The following is a 26,720-nucleotide window of genomic DNA, read 5'->3' on the forward strand; positions in this document are numbered from 1 at the left end:
TAAAGACATGACACAGCAGAATTTTTCAATTAGTTCCCCATAACCATTCTGGGCAACAGGTACACAACCTACTATCAAATGGATTGAATGGAAGGAATATTTCATTAATTATATTGAAGCTATTGATGAGGCTAAAAAGATGAAAGCTGAACAGAAAAAGAGAATTTTGTTGCATTCATTAGGGCCTATAGGATTGAAAACTCACTCACGAATGAGTAAATATGTGGATCCAGATTTAGATGTATTTGAAAACACTCTTAGAGATATGGATAAATACTTTGCTCCAAAAGTCAGTATTGGATTTATAAGACATAAATTCTTTCAGAGGAAGCAAAAAAGGAGGAGACAGTTGAAGAATGGATCGATGATTTAAAAAAAACTGGTTATTGTTTGCAAATTCGGAGGACTGCACGATGATCTATTACGTGATCAATTAGTCATGCACAATAACAATTCTACCTTGCAGGACCGTCTGTGGGTTAATGGTGATTCATCACTAGACGACGTAGTTGCTATAATGAGAAAATCAGAAATGTCAGGCAGATGTGCAACAATTGTTAAGGAGACAGATAAAGGTCCAGTCAAAACATCAGGAGCTATATGTAAAATTCAGACACCGATTAAGAGTTTTCATCAGCAATCGCAGGGGAAATGGATGAGTCAACCTGCCAAGTATCAAAGTAAAGATAGGAAGATAGAAGAAAGAAGATGCTATCATTGTGACAGTAAAGAACATTTAGCCTTTAGTAAATATTGACCTGCTTTAAAGAAGAAATGTGGGATTTGTGGACTTATGGACCATTTTAGTAAAATGTGCCGTAAACGCGCTAATGTGAAATATATTTGGGATGTGGAAGGTGGTGAAATGGAAGATGAAGTATTGGATTATGAATGTTTTAAAAATGTAAGAGGGAATTATGTTATAAACATCACAGAAAATTCCTTAGAGGGTAAACCTGTGTGCGAGATATCCTTGGGAGGTGTCATAGTAAATGTATATGCAGATTCGGGATCTCCCTACACCATTGTTAACGAGGAAAATTGGAGGAAAAAATGTATTGGAAAAATTGGGGACCAATTGAATGTATTGGACATTTGCCCTGTTAGTTATACTGGGGAGAACATTGAGATGTTGGGCTTTAAATGGCTTACCTTTTTGTTCAAGGGTGGCTCCACTAGGGGGAAGTTGTATGTGGCAAAGGTTGGACCATCAGTGCTTGGGTGGTTTGATCAAAAGAACTTAAACATAATTTTAGACCCCAATAGCAAAGAGAAAGTTTTGATCATGGATGAGTGCAGCAAGTTGGGTGATGTAATGTATAAAAGTTTTCCTGAAGTGTTTGGTGAAGAACTAGGAGCATTGAAGGGTTTTGAACTAAGAATTGTGTTGAAAGCAAATGCTGAACCTAAAGTGCACAAAGCAAGACCTATTCCCTTGTTGATCAGGGACGAAATTAGGAAAGAGTTACAAGGCGTGTTGTCCAAGGGAGTAATCGAGGAGGTGGAAACATCTGAATGGATTTCTCCCATTGTGGTTGCCTAAAAACCCAATGGGAAAATTTGTTTATGCATTGATGTGCGCCACCTGAACAATGATATTGGGATTGAGAAGTTTCTGCTTCCTAAGATTAACGAAATGGTGTCTTCATTAAGAGGTGCCACATGGTTTTTAACAATTGATCTTTCGCTCGCTTACCATCAGGTGGAATTAGAATCTAAAACTAGGAAGCTTACGGCATTTATCACGCCTTTCGGTTGCTACCAATTCAGGTGCATGCCGTTTGGGCTGACGTCAGCTGCGGCTGTCTTCCAGCGTTTCATGCATAGATTTTTGAGAGATATGGACATGGTTTCATTCTTCCAGGATGACATTTTGGTGGCAGCGGCAAATAAAACTGAACATGATTCAAGGTTAAAACAGGTTCTAAATACGTTGCAGTCAGCTGGATTTGAGTAGAAATGTCTAAATGTAAATTTGGTTAAAGAAGTGTGTCTTATTTGGGCCATATTATTAGTGAATAGGGAGTCAGGCCTAAACCTTTACTGGTAGAAAATATTGTAACGTCATCTGCACCTACTACTAAAGAAGAAGTGAGAGCGTTTCTTGGCATGGCAGAGTACTGTGCGAAGTTTATCAATAATTTTGCATCGAAGGTATATAACATTCGTAGTTTGCTCAAGAAAAATACAAAGTTTGAGTGGACTAAGGCTTGTCAGGATGAATTTGCAATGATCAAGGTTTACTTAAAAAATGTGAATGCGTTAGCTAGTTTTGATCCTAACGTAGAGTGTTTATTGACTACAGATGCTAGTGATAAGGGTCTCGGAGCTGTATTATCACAGAAAGGATTGGATGGCAAGGAAAGGATAATTTTGTTTGCTTCAAGAGCACTCTCTCATGCTGAGGGAAGATATCCGATTATAGAGAGAGAAGCCTTGGCGTATGCATGGGCCTTAGAACATTTTTGGGCTTTTGTGTAGGGTAAACCGGTCATTATTTGTACTGACCATCGACCTTTAATTCGCATCTTGTCTTGTGAAGGTATTTCAGGAGCTTCGGCGAGACTAGCTAGATTATCCATGCGCATGAAAGAGTACATTTATAAAATGGTTTACTTACCTGGAAGAGAAAATCTTATAGCGGATTGTTTATCTAGATTGCCGTCTCCACTTGAAGCGTGTGTTGATGATCCTTGAGGCAATATTACTGTGGCTTTGGTTCATGATTCTGGTGCACCATCTATCAGCAAAGATCAATGGATGGAAAAACAAGGGAAGGATATGGTTTTGCAAGATGTTATGGATTACATTTGTAAGGGTTGGCCTAGGAAAAACTTTATAAAAGGAAGTTTAAATGCCTTTTGGGAAGTTTATATGGAATTGTCTCTTGAGAAAGATATACTGTTGAGCGGTGATAGAATTGTTCCCCCTGTTTCATTGAGAAGGAACATTCTGCAATTGTGCCATGAGGGCCATTTTGGGACTGTAAGGAACAAACTGATAGTTAAAGGCATGTTTTGGTGGCCAGGAATTGATAAGGATGTTGAAAGTTTTGTGAGGGAATTTGAGGTTTGTAATTCTGCTGATAAAACACTTAGAACGTTGAATCCTACAATGAGTGATGGTTAGATCCCAGATCTCCCATGGGATACTGTTGCAGTGGATATTATTGGACCTATTGGCCAACTGAAGGAATTTGGATTAGTAGCTGTTGATCTTTTCACTAAGTGGCACATTGTCAGGTTTGTTGACAAAATAGACACAAATACTGTTCTCAAGTTTCTTGATAAAATTTTCATTATGGAAGGCTTGCCTGTCTGTATTTTAACAGACAATGGAGTACAATTTATGTCTAAGATGGCAAAAGATTATTTTGAGAAATGCGGTGTTAAACATAAAACTAAAGCTTTATATAACCCAAGCGGCAACGGCACAGTGGAGAGGTTTAACAGGGTAATTACAGGGATCATTCAGGCGTCTGTTAGCAAGAGGTTGGAGTGGAAAGTTCAAGTGCAAAAAGCTGTGGGGTCGTACAGGATAACATCTCAGACTAGCACTGGATCATCTCCAATTGTCATGATGAGAGGTAGGTCACCCAGTTGCAAGTTCAACCCTGGTTGGCTATTGGATGGAAAAGTTACACTATGGTCTCCTGTGGAAGTAAAGAATGATTTGGATTTTGTTCGTGCCAAAAACAAAGAATTCTATGACAAACATCATAGTACCAAAGATGTTGAAGTTAAGGTAGGTGATTGGGTACGGGTTAAAAAACCTTTTAAGGTACCTAAAGGTGAAAGCCGTTATGAACCACCTAGACAAGTAATAGAAATCTTGAGGAACTCAATGAGACTATGTGATGGTAGAGTGTGGAATCTTAAAAAGATTGCTATTAATCCAGAACAAAGTGGGATTATGGGTTCTCAGGAGTTGAACAATCAAAATGATGTTGAATGGCTTGAGGATCACTTTGAGAATAGTTGTCTGCAATCTCAATTAGCTGGTGATGTGGGAAATACATATGAACAGCCAAAGGACCTTTCTTTGGAAAATGCATCCTCTTCCTGTAAGGAGGGAAAGGGTTGGAGATGGTATTTCTAAGGTTGTTGAGTCTGTACTTGGGAAAAGAACAAGAGTGTTACCGGGCTGGCTTAAAGGATATGTTATATAATTCATGGATTTAGTAATATGTTATATAATTCATTTTGTTTTATTTTCTCTTTGTATATTTTCTTTTTTTTGTTATAAAGGGGGGGGGGGGGGGTTATATTGTTTATTTACAAATTCCTTGTGTTATGTTACTTTAAATGCTCGTGATGCCAGAGCCATAGAAAGTATGGCGATTTGCCATTCTGGTTCTATGGGTCAGTTGTCCAGTAGCTTAAAGAGTGTATGCTGCTTCCTGGCACTCACCTGTTGTACATATGATCTTTATTAATATGCCAATAAAGGATTTCAAGACTACCCGACTCTACACTACACACAGATGGCTCTGGTGGCAAGCCCACAGGCAGTAACCCGACTGGAGGCTTATGTGAATATATGGGGCCTGAAGGCACGGAAGAGGACGTCGGGAGTGTGCAAAAGATACTCTCAAAAGGCATTGACTTGCTATGACATCACTAACGGACCCTGGGACTCGGGATGTATCTGGACCAAAAAAGTAATCAGCTCCTCGACCACGAAGAAAATCAGCTATAGGAAGGACTTTGGAAATGAGTGTGTGCTCTCGACTTCAGCCTGGAGAGGGGCCGGTGATGAGGCTTCCAGTGCTTCGGCACATGAAGCTTCGCTTCACATTCTTGGATGGCTTTTGTAATCCTCTGGGAGCAGTCATCGCAGGTCTTGGGGTTGTGACTTGAACCCAAATACCACAGGCACATCTCGTGGGGATATGTCACAGTCATAGACATCTGTTAGTGACAGTACCTACAAGGATGAAACCCTGTCATTTTAAGGGGTGACATGTTCATTGCACAGTGGAAATTTGCAAGAAAATCTCATCGCAGAGAGAAGAAAGAGTGGAGCTCCGGATCTGTGTTTGAAGGCACAGAATGAACTGACATCAGCGAGCACTTTTGGTGCGTAGATGCATCTTTGTTTGTCACTTCCGGAGCAGAACAGCATCATCACGAAGTCGCATGACACCACCTACCAGCATGCAGGAGCACTGCTGTTTGAGTTTTCAAGATCCAGCATGGCACTTGGGAACACTCACATGGTGAGGAATCTTTGGTTAGAAGTGTCATTGAAAGGAACAGCTAGTTAGGGCAGTTACCCTATAATGGTAAAGCGATGATAAATGTATGTATAACATTTTATTAATTACTCTGAAATCAAAAAGAAGTCTCCGTCAGAATTGTTTTTACTCTTGCTTCCTTTCATTTTAATTGCCTTAAAAAGATAAAGAGAAAATGTATGATGTACACAGCCATTTAACATTTTGTTTATAATCATTTCTTTTGTAGACACCAAGTTTTCCTTTGCGTGCATGAAGCTGCAGGCACCACGTGGTGCCTGCCGCTTCGTGCACGCAAAGGCAGGGGGGTACCATAGGTACCCCCCATGTGCACCCCCCACCCCTCTTCACCCCTGGGGGCCCGCAATGGGCCCCAAAGAAAAGTCTGTATGCCTTTCCACAGCGGAAATGCCGCCGTGTAAATGCATAGCACCGCTGACATCCTAATATGGCTGGCGGTGTCTGATAGACACTGCCAGCCATGTTAGAGGTTTTCCGCCGCGGTCGGAAGGTGACCGCGGCGGACGGAAAAAAGATCCCCCAGCCATCCTAATCTGGCGTGGGGTCTTTTTTCAGTCCGCAGCGGTTAATCCGCATCCTCCGGGCCGGCGGTGGCTTCCGCCGTCCAGGAGGATGAGGATTAACCGCAATCCTAATGAGCCCCTTAGTTTGGTTGCATAAGAACACGAGTTTAAAGGTTTTTCAGCAAATAATAATTAGGGGTTTGAAGCACACGCCATTTAAATCAGTTACTGTTTTGTACAATAATCAGAATTAATAAATATGCTAAATATCGGTTGTCTGGTTTTCTGGTGTTTTGTTTTATTTCATCTTCTTCAGATGATCTTCTTTTAGCCTTAGCCAATACATATTTCGTCGTATCCGGGAAATGTCCCTATGACTTCATCAGGGCTGGTCTTTGTATTGGTCCCGAGGCCAGACCTCCTGTTAGGATATGACAGTGTGGGAGGTAAAAAATTCTGGTATTCTTAAGTATGTTGCAAAACAATTTTAGAGTAACCTCTAGATAAGGTAGTATGTAGTCAAAGAGCACTATTCCTCCAATTATGCTCCACTTATCCTTGTCTCAGTATATATTGAGAATGTTAGCAGGGTAATATGCTGCCAATTAATTCAGGGCTCGGAGTAGTGAGGTCCCTGGATTCACGAGTGGACTGGTCGGTGTGATCTGGGCTGATCATGACTTCGACTGATCACCTTCGCAGTTGTAGACATGTACAGGCCTATCAACACTGGGGTAGTTCCGCCCACACAGAGGCAGATCATAACTTGAGCAGGCACATCCGTGCACATGCAGATCTTCGACTTGGCAGCTGTGGCAACACACAGGCCGGTCACAACAAGCAATCGCTGCCTTCACTGTGCCACAGTAATTGCAGTCCCTGCCATGAAGTGGCAAAAGAGTCTGTCGGCCCGTTATTGTTCAGGCCAAACAGATCACTCTCAGCCGACACTGGGGTCGCACTGCTCTTTGCACCTTTCAGGACCCACGTCCTGTAAGGTAGGCAGGATCCTTCCCTTCTATCAGCAGACAGGCAGGCCTCTAGCAACTTCTGGACAATAATGCAGCTGTTACAACACAGCAAGAGACCCAGACCTCAGGTGACATCATGTTACCTTTGGGAAACTGGCTATCGGGCAGACAACAATCTTGGCTGCGCAGCAGTCGTATGACTATTCTGCTGAGCACTTCCTTCTTTGGCCATCACAGTTTGGAACTGGGACAAAAAGTGCAGTAGTTGGGTAGTAGGGCCCCAGTTTCATACACAAATAGCAAACAGCAGATGTGTATCCACTGTCTGAAACCAGCGGCGGCCGGCACAGGTAAGTGCCGTGAGATGGGGCAGGGCGCGGCAGGGGAAGACTACAGACAGTGCAATAGGTATTATTTATTAAATTATACCTATTCTGTTGTCTGTCGACTTTGCCCCACCCCGCAACCGCCCCACTGCGTTTACTTCTGCCAGCCGCCGCTGTCTGAAACTGTAAATCTGGCTTAAGGTTTTTCTCTTTTCAAATGTCCTTTCTAGGCTCTTCTCTAGATAGAACATTAGAGTAGTGTGAAGCCTACCACAGGAGGGCACAACAGAGGCACAAAAAGGAATGGGGTTTCTTCTGCACCTGGCTGCCTTTACCCACTGAAAAAGTAATCTGAGAAAGACAAAAGGGCAGGCCTCCGCTAAAGGGTTCCTTACCTTGCACAGAGTCTTCAGCCCCACCCCTCACACTTGCCGTCCACCAAATGACAGTGTTCAGGAAGAATAATCAGCAGCTCCTTGCTAAGCAAAAGCCCAAAATAAATATCTACGGGACCTATTTCTCTATCCCCTCACCTCAGTGTTGAGGCCTTCTCTCTAAGCAACTTTAGTAATACACTTCCACTGGCTGTGAACACAAACCTCATTTCCACTGTTGTCAAAAATTAAGGATGTCTATACACGTAAATGCAAACATCAGCAAGAGAACGCGTGCAGGTGTACGTGTAAAAGGAAAGATACAGGCCCAGGTTTACTTCAAAGGCAGAATAAAAAAGCAGCACAAATATGGTTAAGATTTGGAGGGAGGGAAATAGATGCAAGCTCTGGTAGAATAGGGAAATATATTTATACACTACTGTAGAAGAGAAGGCCACAGGTTCCCGTTGAGGGAACGAGCTTTTAGGAAAATAAGAAAATAAGCTGAAAAAGCAGAATAGAGGTGGTGGACAGATGAGATATTAGAAGTCACAGAACATTAGACATGTAGGAGTAGGGCACTGATATGCTTTGAAGCCAGACAAGCCAGACACAGGAAGTACAAGTGGCAGTGTAGAATTGTAGCAAACCACTTGAGTAGATAGGCAGCATCCTTCAGCCATTTCATCAGTTATTTTAGTAGAACAGTATTGCTTTTTTTTGATAATGATGCTATGCTTGAACAACCTATCAGTAAATATGCAAATTTATTTGTATATGACATATTCACTTTAAAAAAGTATAAAAGCAACTATCCTCTGTATTGAAATTTGAAGTTCCAGTTCCCCAGAGCTGACAGACATTCCACGCTTATTAAATTCTGTGCATTATTGTCAATTGAGCCATTTCATATTTTTTTTCCGTAACACCACCTTGTGCAAATACAGCCCAGGAGTATGCAAAATGGATACCGCAGACCTTTATTACTCTAGCTCATTCACAAACAGCATGCAAGTACCATGGAGGCTACACAAATTGGTTGTATTCCATATAGGTACCATAATATAGGCCTCAGTAACTTCATTACCTTTCACCTATATTCTTACTACATTACACTTGTCACGGTTTGCAGGGACTGACCATTTTCCTAGATACTACACTGCCTTCAGAAGCAGCTTTTCCCTAGTTCGAAATCTCATACATTATGCATGACGATTCTTGAAAGCACAGCAGGACTATCATCTCCGGTATAAAATCTATGTACAAAGTTCATGCCCAACGTCATCCTTAGTCCAACACAGTAACACAGCAGGGTAGGACCCCTGGGGAGACCTATGGGTATATATGCATCACATCTTGCTAAGATAAGACAGAGGAGACCAAGACTTGCCGGCCGACATACTGACCAGAGACACTGAGGTTCCTGCATGCAGACACTCCAGCTTGCAGTGGTCCTAAAACATCCCTTGCGGGGTGTCCAACTTGAGACCAGGACGGGGTCCCCCAGTCTCTCACTTCAGGTAATGGGGTCAACTAAATCCTAGAGGGATTCTTGGCTTAACACATATCACCATGCTAGGTACACTTAGGTACATCTAGTTAGGGAAGCATTATAGGAGTACGCATCTTTTTATCATGTGTTTTATATACTCGGATGTATTTATGATTATTGTAAGATGGTAGAGCTATACCATCCATTTACCTTTATAGTACTGCCAATCATGTATATCCTATACTGGCTAATGGGTGCTGCAGCTCATTTATTTTACACCAGAATAACAACTGTTCAATAAATGCTTTTTGAAAACACCCAGCCTGTTTATTTTGTGTAATTCTCTGAGACAGACTAAGTAAGCACGAGTGACTGATTGAAAGGTAGTATATTGTTTCCACGGTCCAGCGGTATCAGGGTTGTCATGTTCAATGGTGGCCAGGAACTATTCTCTCCTTGGTAAGAGGAGATTCTAGTGGCACAGTGAGCTAGTTGGTACAAAGGCCAACATACCCGGTGGGGGTGGTCAGAGTTTGTCTGGCACAAATCCTACATTGTATGTTGTCTAAACGCGCAGATCCTGTATACTTTCTGTAGGAACTACAAAACCCATCAACTTGCATTACATGCATTCAAGATGTTAGCGCTATGAACTGGGAAAGTGCACAGAAGAAGAACTTTACATGGGTGGGCTAGTAGCCCTCCAGTCTAGTGACTCAGATAAAAAGATCTGATACAACTAAGGATTCTAAAAACACACCACCACTCTATGTACTAAACCCATGACAGGGATGGTAGTCAATGTCAGTAAATGAGGGCACGCTTTATGCACTTCACCAGTTAACAGGTCAAGTCCAGGACCCCTCATGTCAGGGACAGGCCTAGGTCACTGTCCATACAATAGATCACTGTGACGCCAGGGCCAAGAATCTAAAGCCAGGATACCAGGTTCATATAGTCAAGCCGTCAGAGCAGGGACAAACGCCTGCACGCCATCCAGGGGACATCCCTGTTCAAACATACCTGGTTTTGGACATATTAGTTGAAGTCCCTAAAATAGGTTCTCAAATCAGGTGTCATAATCTTCATAAATGTGCCTAACGTTGGAAATTCAGATAAGATCAGCTTTAGTGGAACTGGCTAGCAGGGCTGTTAAAATCGACCACCCTCAATAGAATATATGCTCATACTAGGGATAGGCAGAAATGCTGCTCACATGGCCCGACAATAAACCGGGTCGGACCTCGACAGCAGGGCACCTGCTGAGGTGGCCACTGGCTCCTTCCGATGAAATGAGGCAAAATGGGGCCAGATTTCAAATTCTGGACTTATAACTTTGCCTACTAACACCTGCCATTTGGAATGGGAACAGGAGCATGGGCTGGACTATTGGCGATCAATACTACTGCTCTGCATTTTAGGTCTCACAACCTTAGCACACAGGGGAGAAAGCTGGTATGAACTGACTCCTGAGGCCAGTGCCCGGGGGTCTGCCAGCTGAGCAGAAACAAAATATTAAATTATACTAACAATGTTACCGACCCAGAATCCTAATTAGGTGTTCTAACTTGGTGACAATCTCATTGATTTTTCCTTTAGGCTAAGCACTTGTGGACTCTAGAGAATGCCTCATTAATGGTTAGACTTCTTCAACTGCTCAGGAACATGTGCAAGTACAAGGCCTTTATTATGAGTCCGGCATAACTGCTGCTTTGTTTATTGCATTTGATAACTAGCGATAGCCCGGGGATTGTTATTTATTGGCTTCAATAAATGATGGTATTAACGAGTTTCAGCAGAACATGTGAAATGTGGTGCTTATCGTAGAGTTTGTATTATTTGCCTAGCTTTTTTCACATGGTAAAATTCAGCAGGTTTGCCCTCCCGAAATCTAGTGGATTTAGATCCAAAGGGTCATTCTGACCAATCTCCAGCAACTGTGAGCTTGACAGTTGTCTTGCAGAGGGTTCTTAGGTCTGACCAGGGATGGCAATCGGGGTGAACCAGGTGGAGGTAGCAGATCCAAGACTGAGTGGCACTACTGAAAAGGAAGCTCACAAAAACAATAACTCTAGTCCCCTGATGTTTTTGTTGCCTTTTCTTTTTGCGAGCTAAAAAGGCCCACCTGAGAAACCTGTTGATTGAGAGGAGAGGAAATCAGGCTTGGGCTCTCTCTCTCTCACACTGTCTTTCTCACTCTCTCGATCTCTCTCGCTCTAACTCCCTGTCTCTACTTCTCTCTCTCTCTCTCTCTCTCTCTCTCTCTCTCTCTCTCTCTCTCTCTCTCTCTCTCTCTCTCTCTCTCTCTCTCTCTATATATATATATATATATATATATATATATATATATATATATATATATATATAAAATTCAGTCTGGCCCAAGTTCGGAGGCTCCCGGTGCTCTGGGGCGGTGCACGCGAGGCGCAGCAGGACCCGCTGCGGTTACAAAAATTCAGCTTTTCCCGTAGGGAAGTTTTTTCCTCATGCACTCCCGTGTGAAAAATTCAAAAACCACACCGGGTTTTAAGTCGAATTACAGTTTCTTTATTTCAGCATCCAGCAAAACCTAACGCGTTTCGGTCTCTACGGAGACCTTGCTCACAGGTTAGTGTATTTGACAACATTTTGCTTTTTAAATAAAGAAGAAAAGAAGGGGGGGAAACCATTTGGGATTACATCACTTCCTGTAGGTTATACAGGCATTCTGGGACATGTAGTTTGTTAATTTTGTTCACAGATAGCGCAAAACGTTAATTCTTTTATCATTTTCACAGCTTGCATATTTTCCAAATTAAATTAATGTTATTTATAGTTTGTGCATTTAACTCATGCATTTGTTATAATGTTGGGCCACATAGAAAATTCAAAATCCTCAACGAAATCATATTAGAGCCCTATATATATCTCTAGCTATTTCTCTAGATCTCTCTGCCACTATCTCTATGCATGCATCTCTCTATCACTCTTGCTCTAACTCTCTATGTATGTATTTCTCTATCACTCTTGCTCTAACTCTCTATGTATGCATCTCTCTATCACTCTTGCTCTAACTCTCTATGTATGCATCTCTCTATCACTCTTGCTCTAACTCTCTATGTATGTATCTCTCTATCACTCTTGCTCTAACTCTCTATGTATGCATCTCTCTATCACTCTTGCTCTAAATCTCTATGTATGTATCTCTCTATCACTCTTGCTCTAACTCTCTATGTATGTATCTCTCTATCACTCTTGCTCTAACTCTCTATGTATGTATCTCTCTATCACTCTTGCTCTAACTCTCTATGTATGCATCTCTCTATCACTCTTGCTTTAACTCTCTATGTATGTATCTCTCTATCACTCTTGCACTAACTCTCTATGTATGCATCTCTCTATCACTCTTGCTCTAACTCTCTATGTATGTATCTCTCTATCACTCTTGCTTTAACTCTCTATGTATGTATCTCTCTATCACTCTTGCTCTAACTCTCTATGTATGTATCTCTCTATCACTCTTGCTCTAACTCTCTATGTATGTATCTCTCTATCACTCTTGCTCTAACTCTCTATGTATGCATCTCTCTATCACTCTTGCTCTAAATCTCTATGTATGTATCTCTCTATCACTCTTGCTCTAACTCTCTATGTATTTATCTCTCTATCACTCTTGCTCTAACTCTCTATGTATGCATCTCTCTATCACTCTTGCTTTAACTCTCTATGTATGTATCTCTCTATCACTCTTGCTCTAACTCTCTATGTATGCATCTCTCTATCACTCTTGCTCTAACTCTCTATGTATGTATCTCTCTATCACTCTTGCTCTAACTCTCTATGTATGCATCTCTCTATCACTCTTGCTTTAACTCTCTATGCATGCATCTCTCTATCACTCTTGCTCTAACTCTCTATGTATGCATCTCTCTAACACTCTTGCTCTAACTCTCTATGTATGTATCTCTCTATCACTCTTGCTCTAACTCTCTATGTATGCATCTCTCTATCACTCTTGCTTTAACTCTCTATGTATGCATCTCTCTATCACTCTTGCTCTAACTCTCTATGTATGTATCTCTCTATCACTCTTGCTCTAACTCTCTATGTATGCATCTCTCTATCACTCTTGCTCTAACTCTCTATGTATGTATCTCTCTATCACTCTTGCTCTAACTCTCTATGTATGTATCTATCACTCTTGCTCTAACTCTCTATGTATGCATCTCTCTATCACTCTTGCTCTAACTCTCTATGTATGCATCTCTCTACCATTCTTGCTCCAACTCTCCCTATCTCTATTTCTCTCTCTCCATCTCTCTTGATGTCCATTTCTTTCACGCTGATTATCCTTGACTGTTTCTTACCTAAGCAACAGAAGAAGATTTTTCCAGCGATCCGTCGCGAAGAGGTGTAGGGAACCAAGGTCTCAAAATCGGTCTCTCCAAACTGCTCAATTTGGTGATGTAGCATTCTAAAAAAAGAGACAGTCTGCAGTCAGTACCACAGCTGGGATGCTCACAGGATTTTCTCTGGCCTTTCACATCAATGATAGTGGCCACAATCACAGTGTCTTGAGTGATTCAGGCCATCACCTCTACTATCTAATTGCCCAGATTAACGTTCTACAGTTTTCCAGTCTTTGCAGCACTTTAGAGCGTGCAGACTGCACTCTGGAATATCGAATACAAGAATACAGTGGCGCACTAACAACGTGGACAAAATATTGAAAGGTAAGTGCACATAGGGAAGTATAGATTTACTATTCTTTACTTCACATCTATGTACTTTGAAGATAAACACAGGAACATGCACGTAGAGTTAGGTACAGAAAATCTATAAATACTTTCCTTTCGATATTCTGTCCCTCAGTATACTGTCTACGATATTAGTGGAGATTGGCTGGGCAGCATCTTGGTGGGACTGCATTGCCCAGACTGCAACAGGGCCCCAGGAGGACCTTCCTGACAAACATTACATTTTTTTATAGCGCTACTCATAGTTTACTCACACTCATTTCTGTGATCTGCATGGTACATATTCTTTGTAGCAGGCACATTAACCCTCTGCACTGTGTGGGTGACAAGAGTGCCCATGTGAGTGCACAGTGAGCGATGCAACAGTGTGAGAGTAGGGTAAGAGGAGTGACTGCAGGGTGAGTGAGGTGGCGTATGAATTTGGGTGCGGATGCAAGTTCAGAATGGGATGAATGAATGTATGATTACTGATGGGCTTGTTTGAGTGAATTGCATTTTGATTAGTGAGAGGTGACAGGTGAGTCAAGTGTCACATGAGTGCAGGATGAGTAGTGTACTCGTGTGACTGCAGGGTGAGGTATAGGGTGAACAGCGCAAGTGCATTGCGGGTGCAGAGTGATCACTGTGAGTGTAGGGTGAGAGGGTGTATGGTGTGAGTGCATGGTGATCAGTATGAATGCATTGTGATTGCTGTGAGTGCAAGGTGAGCATGAAAGTGAAGGGCGAGAATGAGGAACGAGTTGTCTGAATATAGGGTGCATTCTCAGACACATGAAGTAACTCTGCATGTTATTGACGGCGGAGTAGAGTTGGATCTAGGTTAAACTATTGCGGCATTAATCTGGGATCAAGGGTGAAGGAAATAAATAATGTGCTGATCCTGCAACAAACTTCCAGTCTTATGATTAGGGTTGCCAGCAGATTATTTTGATGGCCCAGTCAGTACAAAAATAAGCAGTCAATTAAAGCTGTATTTTCAGCACTTATCTGAGCATACTTCGAACAGCAAATATAAATAGAAAGCCCTTTTAATTGTGTTCTAGGGCTGCCTCAATGATCCATGACTCATAATTAAAGAGAACAAAGACAGAAAAGTTACATAATGAATGAATACATACTTTTTTATTTATAAGTCTATTTAGTGTCAAGAGGAGATCTTTGCAGGCTCTTTAAACAGAACACGGCAGGCATTTGTCTTTTGACAACCCTACTTTATATTCCTTTTTATGAAAAATACTTTTTGACACTACTGCAGAAAATGTAAAATACAAACGTAAGGAATAGGCAGAGTGGGGGACAGGGGTACTGGAACCAGGAAAAAAACTAAGCCTCTGTAAGCAGTTTACAAAGGCATGTAAATATGCAAATGGTCTTTAAAGACCTGTGAAAAACTCTGACGGCCGTGCCGGAGATAAGACTCCAGGTACTGCCAAGCTGAGCCCCCAGCAGCTTGAGTTGCACTGCAGCAGCCCGGGCTGAGACACAGGACAGGGGAAGAGGGGGGCTAAAGCCCTTGGCCTAAGCAGAAATGTGACTCGGAAGGCGCGACCCACTTTACATCGCTCCACGGTCCCCCTGGGGGTCGCGCCCCACAGTTTGAAGACCCCTGGTCTAGAGGGATACAAATTAGGGTCATTGTCTATGTTTGGGTCTTTATGATAATCCTCCCAAGGGTCAGTTTTGTGTAGCCTATCCTGATCCTCATCCCCATCCCCTTCATCCTGTGGGTCAGGTGAAAGGGGTGGTGGTGGTGAATTTGATGGCGTGATGAGCAAGTTGGGATCAGTCGGAGAAGGAGGTGGAACTATCACATTTCTTTTGAGAGGAATGTAGTAGTCCTCAGATAGGTCAATCTTCAATTTTTTGGAAGAGTGGCATGATTTTGCAGTTATTTCTGTATCGGATCCGAAGGCGGGGTATCGGGTCGAGGCTCTTTAGAGGGAGTGTCTTTCTCTTTATGTGCCAGTTTCGGCGTTGAAGGTTTTGGCTACGAGCCTTTGGGCGTTGAAGTTTTCGGCTCCAACCCTTTCGGTGTTGAAGGTGGAATCTTCTGCAACTGTGGTACTGTGACCAATTCATGCTCGCACTTGTGTTTCGGCGCCAAAGGTGTTGGTTTGGCGCCAGAGTGGGGCCGGCTCGAGCCCGAGCCGGAAGGCTTCTCTTTCTGTTTCGGAGCTTGGCCCGAGGGCGGGACGTAGGAAACTTTTTATCAGTGCCGACCTGGTCCGAGGGCAGAGGATGGACCGGAGCCTTTGTTTTATGTTGAGGGGCCAAGGGGTATCTTTACTCACAGTACGCTGACCCGGAGTAACCTGTTCCTCTTCTTCCATGTCGGAGTCGGCCTTGGACACGGTGATCTGTTCTTCTTCTTCTTCTTCGGCTCCTTGAGCCTGATGTTCAGTGTCGGAATCTTCGCCGAATATGTCCTGTGCAGACCCGCTCTGGTGTTGCATCTGGTGGCGTCGAGCCAGACGGTCATGAAGTGTCTTTTTCGATCGAAACGATCAACACGCGACACAGTCGTTCTCGTCGTGTTCCGGGGACAAGCAGAGGTTGCACACTTTGTGCATTTTGGTGCCTGGAAACTTAGCACGACACCTGGAACAGTAATTGAAGGTAGTCCGTTACATCGACTGCTAGCGCGGTCGGCGCAGGTAGGCCCAACGGCCTGCCACAAGTTTCCCGAACAAAGGTTTTCCAAGGTGAGACGACGTGCATCAAATGGTGAACCGCGATCGATAACAATACAGTCGAGGGAAGTGGATTGCGCGTCGAAGTGGTCCAAAAACGGTACCAAACTGGGGCGCAGCAATACACATCCGAACACGGTGGCAGAAAAAACAATCTACGGATGGAGTCGATGCCCATGCGCACTATCACCGAAAGGAGGAGTCACCTACCTTGTGACTGGAAAGACTTCTTCGAACAAAAACTAAGTGCAAACATCCGGACCCAACACTAGATGGCGATCTATGTACAGCATATGATCTACAGCTCATATGCCACGAACAGTAGAGCATGCTAATCTGAACAATCTGAAGGGCCCACTGATCAAAAGTTATTGCACACTAGTAGGACAGACAATGCTGAATTCCGCCCCCCACTAGGTTCAGGTGCTCACTCAAGGGCAATCTGAAGTAGTTTGGAGGCACTAACAGGAAAGGGGGAGGATTAATACAGCTGTGGCTGTGTTCTTCCCTTGGTACCGCTTCTGCACCTAGAGCTACAAAAAGTCTGTGTGGACTGTTAAGTGTCTAGGAAGGCTGATGTTGGTGTAAAGTCCTCTGGAACAACCTTCAAACTTTTCATAGTGTTTGTAAATATCTCCAAGTCTGAGTTGGTTTTCTCACCGGACAGCCTTACCCCATCAAAGGGCATGTCCATCCAGGAAGCCTTGACTTCTCAGGAAAATCCAGCAAAGCACATCCGGGTAGTTTATATAATAATCACAATAGTACCCATGGCATAGCTACCCTTAACACTAAGACCAGAGTATAAAATCTGTTGGCGGCATCCTGTCCATCCTGAGCCATTTATTCGAAAGATGCACTCATATCTTCAGGGACTGAGGGTAAAATAATGCATACTATGTATGTCCAAAATAGTGTGGGTGTAATGGACTAAAAGACAGAGTGTATTTTAAAAACAGTGTTAAACTCAAAAAGTTGGGAAATCCAAGAGCTGGGTATATGGCACTGAACAACGGGGTGGCCTGGACCAGAGAGGCATAGATCAAGCAGCCATACTGGGATCATCAAAAGCCTCACTGAATGGCAACAGAGGTTCGCTAGTGAAGGATCCCTGTTTGAGTATCTCATTTAGTAAACCAGCTTTGGTTTCTTCTGCCAGGAGGGGCAGTTCGCAAAACTTCAGCTATCCTCCTACCACCCACCACAAAGGAAACACTTTCCTCTGTAGGCGAGCCACATCCCAGAGCAGATTTAGGCTAAATATCAAATGGCTGGCATTTTGTGAATCACTGTACAAGCCAGCATCAGGGTAATATAGCACTTGATCTGCCTCATAACCATTATTATGTTGTACCGGTTCAAGACCTTGGAGAACATCTGAATCACATCCAAAATTATTTTCTATCAATCAAAAAACCTGTTCCTGAGAAAGATGCACTGTTGGGGAGCCCTCTTGCACAGAACGTGCAATACAGTGATAGCGCTGTGTGACATGGGACAAAATCTTGCAAAAGACTGATCAGGAGCTGGTGCCAGCGGATTGTACCCAACTTTTATATCATCTGTAGCTGCACTAGTGAAGCCAGAACCAGAAGGCTTCTGGCAGAGAAGTTCAGGCATGGCCTGTTGCCGAAGGCAGAGTAGGTTCGCTCTGGACAGAGTTAGTTGGCGCTGGGGAGGACCCGCATGCGGAAGTGTAAATGGCATCCAACAGGTCAGTGGGGACTAAAGATGCTCCTTATGGAGGCATGCCAAAGTTGAACATTTACAGCATGGCCTCCATGCAGACCGAAATCTGCTGCAGACTCAACAATGACCCAGGAAACTTAAAAGGGCAAACTGGATTGGAACCACCTAGTTTCTTGTAATTATTGACTGATAGTTTGGCTTTCTGCTTCTTGAAGACCATCATATGCCTAAAAGGAGCATTTTACTCAGGACTTGAAGTCGTGCTTGATACTGAGACACAACGGAAAAAGGCTGTGTGGGTCCAGACAGACATCTGTTTTTGGCACTTACAACATGGTTTTAAGAACAAGTTACCTCTTGTGAATACCCCAGATTAGAAACTGGATCCAGAGAGTTTTCTCAGCAATTCCCTCTCATCCGGAAGGTGGTATTGTGCTGCTCCTCGTCAGGTCTTTCCCACCCAGTAAGTGACTTCAGGGATATAATATACCCTCAACCTCTGTGCGTCGACAACAGGTAATTTCTGATATCTGTCCGCGAGTTAAAAAATACATTTCTCAGTAATCAGATTGTGCCAGAGCGCATATCTATAATTTGAAATATTTTGGACCAACGGACTCCATTTCACAGAAACAGGAAAGAGGTTAGGTTGGTGAGGAACCTGCAGTTAGATAAGAGTATCCATCAGAAAGAGGGTTACAAAAGGAAAGTAACTTCTGATGGATACTTCTAACCACAGAATCTTAACCTTTAGAATAAATACCAAAGTTGTCACACCCCCTTGTCAGATCTGAAAATCCTGCATGATTGACCAGGCAAAGTGTCCCTCATCTGGCTGGCCAGGGAGTAACTGTTCAGGGTGAGGTAGGTGCTACAGCACCCACAATATAGCCATGCAGGAGTTCAGAAGGTGAATGAGCAGTATAGGTGCATTTATATTTTATATTTATCTCGTCACATTTGCTGTGTAGTCAAAGACAGAGGTCCAATATCAGACTGTGTCAAGAGCGTGCACTGTTGCTTTGCCTACTTTGATGCGCTCTAGTGTTGAAACTTAACTCTGAAGTGCTGGGTGCCGTCAAATGGATGTCCATCAGTGATGCTTGCACATCACTTGAGAAGCTTGTACATCATAACTATGCTTGGTACCAAAACACCATGATGGTACAGACTACCCTCTACTGACGATCATAGTGTCCAGGCCTAGGTCGTATCAAATAGGATGTCACCTTATGGCTACAGCAGTCGACCTCAAAGCTGGGAAACTGGGTTCGAGTCTCGGAAATGACGCTCATAATTGCAAATGCTACTTACCAGTATGCATATGTTCTTGGCATGTAGGGCTGCTGACATTCATATCTGTGCATAGATCGCCGCCTAGTGTTGGGTCCGGATGATTGCACATTGTTGTCCTGGAAGAGTCTTCGAAGTATCACGAGATAGGTGGCTCCTCCCCTGGACTACAGTGCGCATGGGCATCGCCTCCATCCCCAGATTGTTTTTAGCCATTGGCAAAGATGGAGTGAAGTATGTGAATGATGCGTATGCTGCGAGCAGATATATGAACATATACATATGTATGAAGACTACAGCTGCTACAGGCGCCGGGGAGGAGGGTGGGCGATATGCATGTCAGCAGCCCTACATGCCAAGAACAGATGCATACTGGTAGCATTTGCAGTTCGAGGCATGTGGGCTGCTGAATTCATATCTGTGCATAGAATACATAGCAGTCCTCCCATCATTGGCGGCCGCCCGTGCCAGCTGCAGCAGTCTGAAAAAGTGTCTTGAGAACAGCCTGACCAACAGCTGCTTGCTGTTTGGAATGCACGTCTACACAGTAATGTTTAGTGAAAGTATGTGTGGTAGACCATGTGGCTGCTCTACAGATATCTTCTAAGGGAATATTACCTAAGAAAGCCATAGAGGCCCCCAGCTTCCTGGTGGAGTGGGCTCTTGGTGGAATTGTGAGAGTGCGCTTGGCCTTAGCGTAACAGATCTGAATGCATTTTACAATCCACCTAGCGATCCCAACTTTGGAGATAGCGTTTCCCTTGTGGTGCGAGGCAAAAGCAACAAAAAGTTGCTTGGTCTTACGAAAATCTTTGGTCCTGTCAACGTAGTACATTAAGGCTCTTTTAACGTCAAGGGTGTGGAGCATCCGCTCCGCCAGCGACTCTGGGTTCTGAAAGAACACTGGCAACTCAATTGTTTGATTCATATGGAATTGAGACACAACCTTGGGTAAGAATTTGGGGTTAGTGCGGAGCACCACCCTGTTAGCGTGTACTTGGAAGAAAGGTTCTTGGATGGTGAGCGCCTGCAACTCGCTAACCCTCCGTAGCGATGTGATTGCTACTAAGAAAGCCACCTTCCAAGTCAGAAACTGAAGCTCACAAGAGTGCAGTGGCTCAAAGGGAGGACCCATCAGCCTAGTAAGAACCACGTTGAGGTTCCATTCCGGAGCTGGTGGAGTCCGTGGTGGAATGACCCTCTTGAGTCCTACCAGAAAAGCCTTAATAGCAGGGACCTTAAAAAGTGATAGGTGTTGCCTATTCTGGAGGTATGCTGCCATTGCAGACAAGTGAATGCGTATAGAGGAATACGCCAAGTTACATTGGTACAGGTGGAACAGGTAACAAATGATATTCTGAATGGAAGCATCTAGCGGGTCAATATCGTGGTTTACACAGTAAACAACGAAACGCTTCCATTTAGCCGCATAACAAGCTCTAGTAGTGGGCTTCCTTGCCTCCCGAATGATGTCCATGCAATCGGGGGGAAGATTGAGGTAGCCGAACTCTAGGACTTCAGGAGCCAGATCGCCAGGTTGAGCTGTTGCGGATCTGGGTGCTGAATGTCGCCATGGCTCTGCGTCAGAAGGCTGGGAGTGAGATGAAGCCTTTGATGCGGTACCACGGAGAGTTCCAGAAACGTGGTGTACCATGGTTGGCAAGCCCACGTTGGAGCAACCAGGATGAGAGTCATCGAGTGCTGCCTGAGCTTGCGTGCCACCAGCGGTATCAGAGGTGCTGGGGGAAAAGCGTACGCAAATCTGCCTGACCAGTTCATCCACATCGCATTGCCCTGTGATTGCGGGTGTGGGAACCTGGCGGCGAAGCTTTGGCATTTTGCGCTCTCCTTTGTGGCGAACAGGTCTATCTCTGGATGACCCCACCTTTGGAAGTACGGTTGGAGTACTGATGGATGTATCTCCCACTCGTGCATTTGATGGCTGTGCCTGCTGAGCAGGTCCGCCATCTGGTTGTCCTTGCCCGGGAGATGCTCTGCCATGAGGAAGATGTTCCTCTGAATGGCCCACTTCCACATGCTCTGAGCCAGATGAGACAGCTGCGGAGAGTGTGTGCCTCCCTGCTTCTGAATGTAGTACATGGCTGTCATGTTGTCCGTCCGGATCAACACGACCTTGTTGCACAGATGTACTTTGAACGCCTTCAAGGCCATGAAGATTGCCATCAGTTCCAACACATTGATGTGCATCTTCCTTTGCTGTAGTGTCCATAGTCCCTGCACCGTGTAGTGGAGTACATGCGCTCCCCATCCCTGGAGAAAAGCGTCCGTTGTCAGGATAATCTGTGGCACAGGCTCTTGGAATGGTCGGCCCTTGCAAAGGTTTTGTGGATTCCACCAATGCAGAGAGTTGTATGCCCGACCGCTCACCAACACTAGGTCTGTCAGTTGCCCATGAGCCTGAGTCCACTGACGTGCTAGGCACTCCTGAAGCGGACGCATATGTAGTCTCGCGTGCGGGACAATGGAGATGCAGGAGGCCATCATGCCTATCAACTGCATGAACACTTTCGCTGGAAGCGAGTGTTGAGGCCTGAATCGTTGGATCAGAGTTTGGATACTGGCGATTCTCACTGAATTTGGCTGCGCAGTGGCTGCCACAGTGTTTATCGTTGCGCCCAGATACTGTCGTACATGGGCGGGCTGGAGATGGGATTTCGGGTAGTTCAGAGAGAATCCCAGATCGTGCAGGAGATGAATGGTGCGGGACACGTGGTCGGCGCACTGCTGTTCTGTTTTTGCCTGAATGAGCCAGTCGTCCAGATAAGGGTACACGTGGACGTTCTGGCATCGGAGATGCGCCGCCACAGTCGCCAGGCACTTCGTAAAGACCCATGGCGCTGTGGTGACCCCGAACGGCAGAACCCTGAACTGGTAGTGCTGGTCTTGAATTGTGAATCTGAGATACTTCCTGTGGGAAGGATGTAGGGGGATATGAAAGTATGCATCTTTTAGATCCAACGTAGCCAGGAAGTCCCCCTGTTGAAGCAGAGGGAGTACCTGCTGTAACGTGAGCATATGGAAGTGTTCCGAGAGAATGTACCAGTTGAGGGGCCTGAGGTCCAGGATGGGCCTGAGGGATCCGTCCTTTTTGGGGATTAGAAAATACAGAGAGTAAACCCCTGTTCCCCTTTCTTGTAGTGGGACGAGCTCTATTGCCCCTTTTTGCAGCATGACCTGAACTTCCTGCTGCAACAAGTGCAAGTGCTCGCCGGACATAGGACGGCTTCTTGGGGGTATGTTTGGTGGAGTGGAAGTAAGTTCCAGACAGTAACCGTACTGGATAAGAGACTTGACCCACCTGTCCGTGGTGATGGATTTCCACGCGGGCAGGAACTGCTGGAGTCTCCCCCCGACCGGTGTTGTGTGGTCGGGGGGCAGTGACAAGACGTCACTGCTTGGTGGCGGTGGTGGACCTGGAGCTGTTGTTTCCACGTCCCCTGCCTTTGATGTTGTTGCCTCTGTAGCCACCTCTACCCTTGTTGGTGTATGAGGTTTGGGTATTACTTTTATAATACTGTGTGGACTGCGATGCCTGACCGCTTGAGGTGCCTCTGGTATTGGAGCGGCGAAAGGAACCACCCCGAAACTGCTGAGACTGGAGGGCCCCCCATGGACTTAGCAGTGTCTGTGTCTTTCTTCATTTTTTCCAGTGTCGCATCCACCTCAGGGCCGAACAGGTGGTCAGGATTAACTGTTTGGTTCAGGATGGTTGTCTGTATATCGGGTTTGAAACCTGATATCCTAAGCCATGCATGTCTTCTCAGCAACACACTAGTGTTGACTGCCCTGGAGGCTGTATCAGCCACGTCCAGCGCACATTTGATGGAAGCGTTTGTAATGAGCTTTCCTTCCTGAATTAACATTTCCCCTGCCTCCTTGTACTGGTCAGGCAAGTGTTGCAGCAGTGTTTCTAGGGTGTCATAGTGAGCCCTATCGTAGCGTGCAAGTAGGGCCTGTGTGTTCGAGATTCGCCAAATATTAGCTGCCTGCGCAGCAATCCGTTTCCCTGAGGCCTCAAATATTTTAGACTGTTTGTCTGGGGGAGGAGCGTCACCAGTGGTCTGCGAGTTCGCCCTCTTGCGTGCGTTGGATACAACCAACGAGTCCAGTGGCAAGTGTCCCTTGATATATGTTGGATCCGAGGGCGCTGCCTTATATTTTTTGTCAATGCGAGGATTGATGACACGCGCCCGAGTGGGCTCTTTGAAGACCTCAGTCGCGTGCTTTAGCACTCCCTTGAGCATTGGCAATGTCTTGACTGACTTTTCAGCCACTGAGAAAGTGTCAAACAAAAAGTCCACATCCACAGGATCCGAATGCAGCTCGACATCATGGTTAGCTGCAGCTCGCTCAATCAAAGCGTTGAAGGCTGCCGAGTCCTCCGTCGGTGAGATCTTTGCCGCAAAGAGCTGCGGTTCCTGACCTGATTGCGGGTCCTCAGGGTCGCCTCCGCCAGACCAAGGCTCATGTTCCTCCTCCGGATCCGAGTACGCCGGATAGTTGTACTCGACCTCCTCATCGTCACCATCCCCTGCGTTGGAACGCGTTGGAAAATGTACTAAAGTCTGTGGAGATGCAGGCTCTATCGGGGCCGAAGTACCCGCAGAATCCATCTTGTTTTTTAGAGGAATACGAAAATGTTCCAACACCGGCTCCGTGGTGATTTTCCTCTTGAGGAGAGACAGTTTCCCGGTATTGGCGTCGATGATGACCTCTCGACGCTCCTCCTCTGCAAGTGGCTGGAGCCGAGGCTTCGACACCACCAGTGCCGCTTTGGGCGGCGACACCTCCTTCGAGGGCACGCCTGCCCCATGCTTCGGAGCGAAAGCCTTCGGCGTCGACTTCGGCGGCAGGGTAAAGCGGATAGGCGTCTGCGCCTTTGTGGGCTTTGGTGTGTGCTTCGGCACCACAACCCCTGATTCGGGAACCACAGCTTCTTTCCGAATCCGCTGCAGGGACTCCGCGACCTTCTTCTTCAAGGCTGGGGAGGGCTTGACCGGCTCGAGCGATCTCCCCGAGTCGGGAGTCGGGTCGGCGAGAGGCACCGTTTTTGGAGCCGACACTTCACGTTCCTTGTCCCCGACGGGCGGAGCCGTGGAATCGCCTTGACGCTTCTTCGAAGCTTTCTTCGGGTCATCGACCTCGACCATCTTCGGCGCCGATGCGGCCGCGTCGGTCGCCTTCGCCTTCGGCGTCGACCCCGAGGCCCTCGGGTCGGCCATCTTGGCACGGCTCTTCAGGTCGGCCATTTTGAATTTCTTGGAAGTCGATGCCTCCAGAGCCTTCTGCACCAGTGCAGCTTTCACTTTCGGTTTCGAAACCGGAGGAGTGGATTTCAATGGCTTCACTTTCGTTTTTGATAACGGGAGTGGCGCACCAGAAATGTCTGTGACCGGGCCCGGAGGCGGGGCTGCTGGACTAATCACGAGGTCTTGGGTAAGGCCCGAAGGCGATCCCTCGACCTGGGCTGCTTGAAGGGGGTTGACCCCTGAGTCAGTCTGGGGACGCTCCTCCTCTGAGCTATCCCCCACGGTGGCAATGGCCCCATCGTCGTCCCCTACCTCGTCGCCGGCTTCGTCAAAGTCTTCGTCTCCCGCGTCGTAGGCATCCCCTTCAGACGCGGGGCTAGAGTCCGAAACCTGCATGACATCGTCGTCTTCAACAGATTCCTCGAAGATGTCGTCCGGCGGGGGCGCCGGGGTTGCCGATAACTGGGTCTGGAGTCTAGCGGCCCGACGAATCTTGAGAGTCTTCTTACACCGGAACTTCGAGCAGGCCATACACCTGGCCTCATCATGGTCCGGTGATAAACATTTGTTGCACACCGGGTGCACATCGAGGTGTGAATACTTGGAGGTGCACACCGGGCACCTTTTGAACGGAGTTCGTTCCATGTCCGGAGCGTCGAGTAGGCCCGTCCGCGCCGAGAGCACGCGGATGGGTAGCAAGAGTTCGGAGCTGAGAACAGACAAAAACCCGAACGAAACGATACCGACGCCCAGCCTAAAGACCTTTTGGTCTCGAGTTAGAAAAGTATTACAACTATCGATTCCGACAGAGGGAACCGAAACACATCCAAACCCAATGGCGGAAAAAAACAATCTGGGGATGGAGGCGATGCCCATGCGCACTGCAGTCCAGGGGAGGAGCCACCTATCTCGTGATACTTCGAAGACTCTTCCAGGACAACAATGTGCAATCATCCGGACCCAACACTAGGCGGCGATCTATGCACAGATATGAATTCAGCAGCCCACATGCCTCGAACCCTCTGATTCTGGGCAAATCACTTAATCTCCCCGTGCCTAACAAAAAAAAATGTATGTGCCCATCTGTAACGAAACTTGTGCTCATGTAAAACACTTTGATACCCGATGTCTCTGGTCTAGTTTGCGCTATATACAACTGTAAAAAAGAAAAAATACTTCAACAGGTTCTGGACATCTTAAATTATCTGTAGGAAGTTGGCGCGGCTATCATCTGGAACAGCAGACAAGATATTGCTCCCCATGAGTCCCAGAAGTCAACTCAAATTTCCTGACCTGAGGGCAAGGCTGGAAGAGGAGAACATTTGCTCCCAGAACACATTCATACATTTTAACTCTCAGTCTGGTGGGGTGGTCAGAAGTGCATTTGGGTTAAGTTTACTTGTGGAGGCTTGAACCACTAGACTCTCATGTGTTTAGTGCTGACAGTGGCAAGCAAGGCACTCTGGAGCTGGCCAGTAGTATCTGGCCATCTGTCTGTCGCCAGGAGGGCTATAGCCTGGCTTCGCCAAGGTGCCCAAATAGGAGTGTCATTAAACAGTAGGAGTGATTCCAAAGAGGTGTGCCCTGGTTGAAGGACCTCTGCGTTTAAATTAACCTCGGTTGAGGGTAGCTGGAGATCAAGAACTTTTGCCGCCCTTCTTAAGACCATTGCGAATGAGGTAATTCCTCCATAGAGGGGTCAGGAAGAGAGTTGAGGCCGGTGTCAGGTGAAGTGCCAAGCCTACTGGTCTGCTTGAGGTCAAGGAAAATATTTTCATCACATTTATAATTCATCATCGCTGTTGTTTGGCCGGGGTGAAAATCTCTGTGGTAGTGGAAGCTTGCAGAGTTAGAATGTAAACTGGTGCATTTTTCAATGCCGGAACAGGGTAAGTAAGAGGCACAGTCTATGTCGGGGACTTATCCGCCGTCGGTAACCCGATTAGATGCCTCCTCAGATCCAAGAAGGCAGAAGGCTCCGAAGGGCTCTGGAAGGGTCCTGAAAAACTGTAGCTCAGCCTCCTTGAAGACGTGTATCTGCTAAGGTGCCGCCAATGACCATAGTAACTCTTGCTGGATCGTGACTAACAAGGGGATCAGTTCCATGGTGGCTGACTGG

General features: G+C 45.7%; 1 protein-coding gene across 1 annotated transcript in view; it reads right to left on the reverse strand.

Annotated features, from left to right (window-relative positions):
* The window catches only part of REC8 (REC8 meiotic recombination protein), a 579,900-nt gene that overhangs the window by 37,462 nt on the left and 515,718 nt on the right, over positions 1-26,720 (reverse strand). The window contains exon 18 of the mRNA XM_086920433.1: positions 13,270-13,376. Within this exon, the coding sequence (XP_086776559.1) occupies positions 13,270-13,376 (107 nt within the window). The remainder of the gene's footprint in view (positions 1-13,269; positions 13,377-26,720) is intronic.

Source organism: Lissotriton vulgaris, chromosome 5, assembly GCF_964263255.1.
Source record: "Lissotriton vulgaris chromosome 5, aLisVul1.2, whole genome shotgun sequence".
NCBI classification, from domain to species: domain Eukaryota; kingdom Metazoa; phylum Chordata; class Amphibia; order Caudata; family Salamandridae; genus Lissotriton; species Lissotriton vulgaris.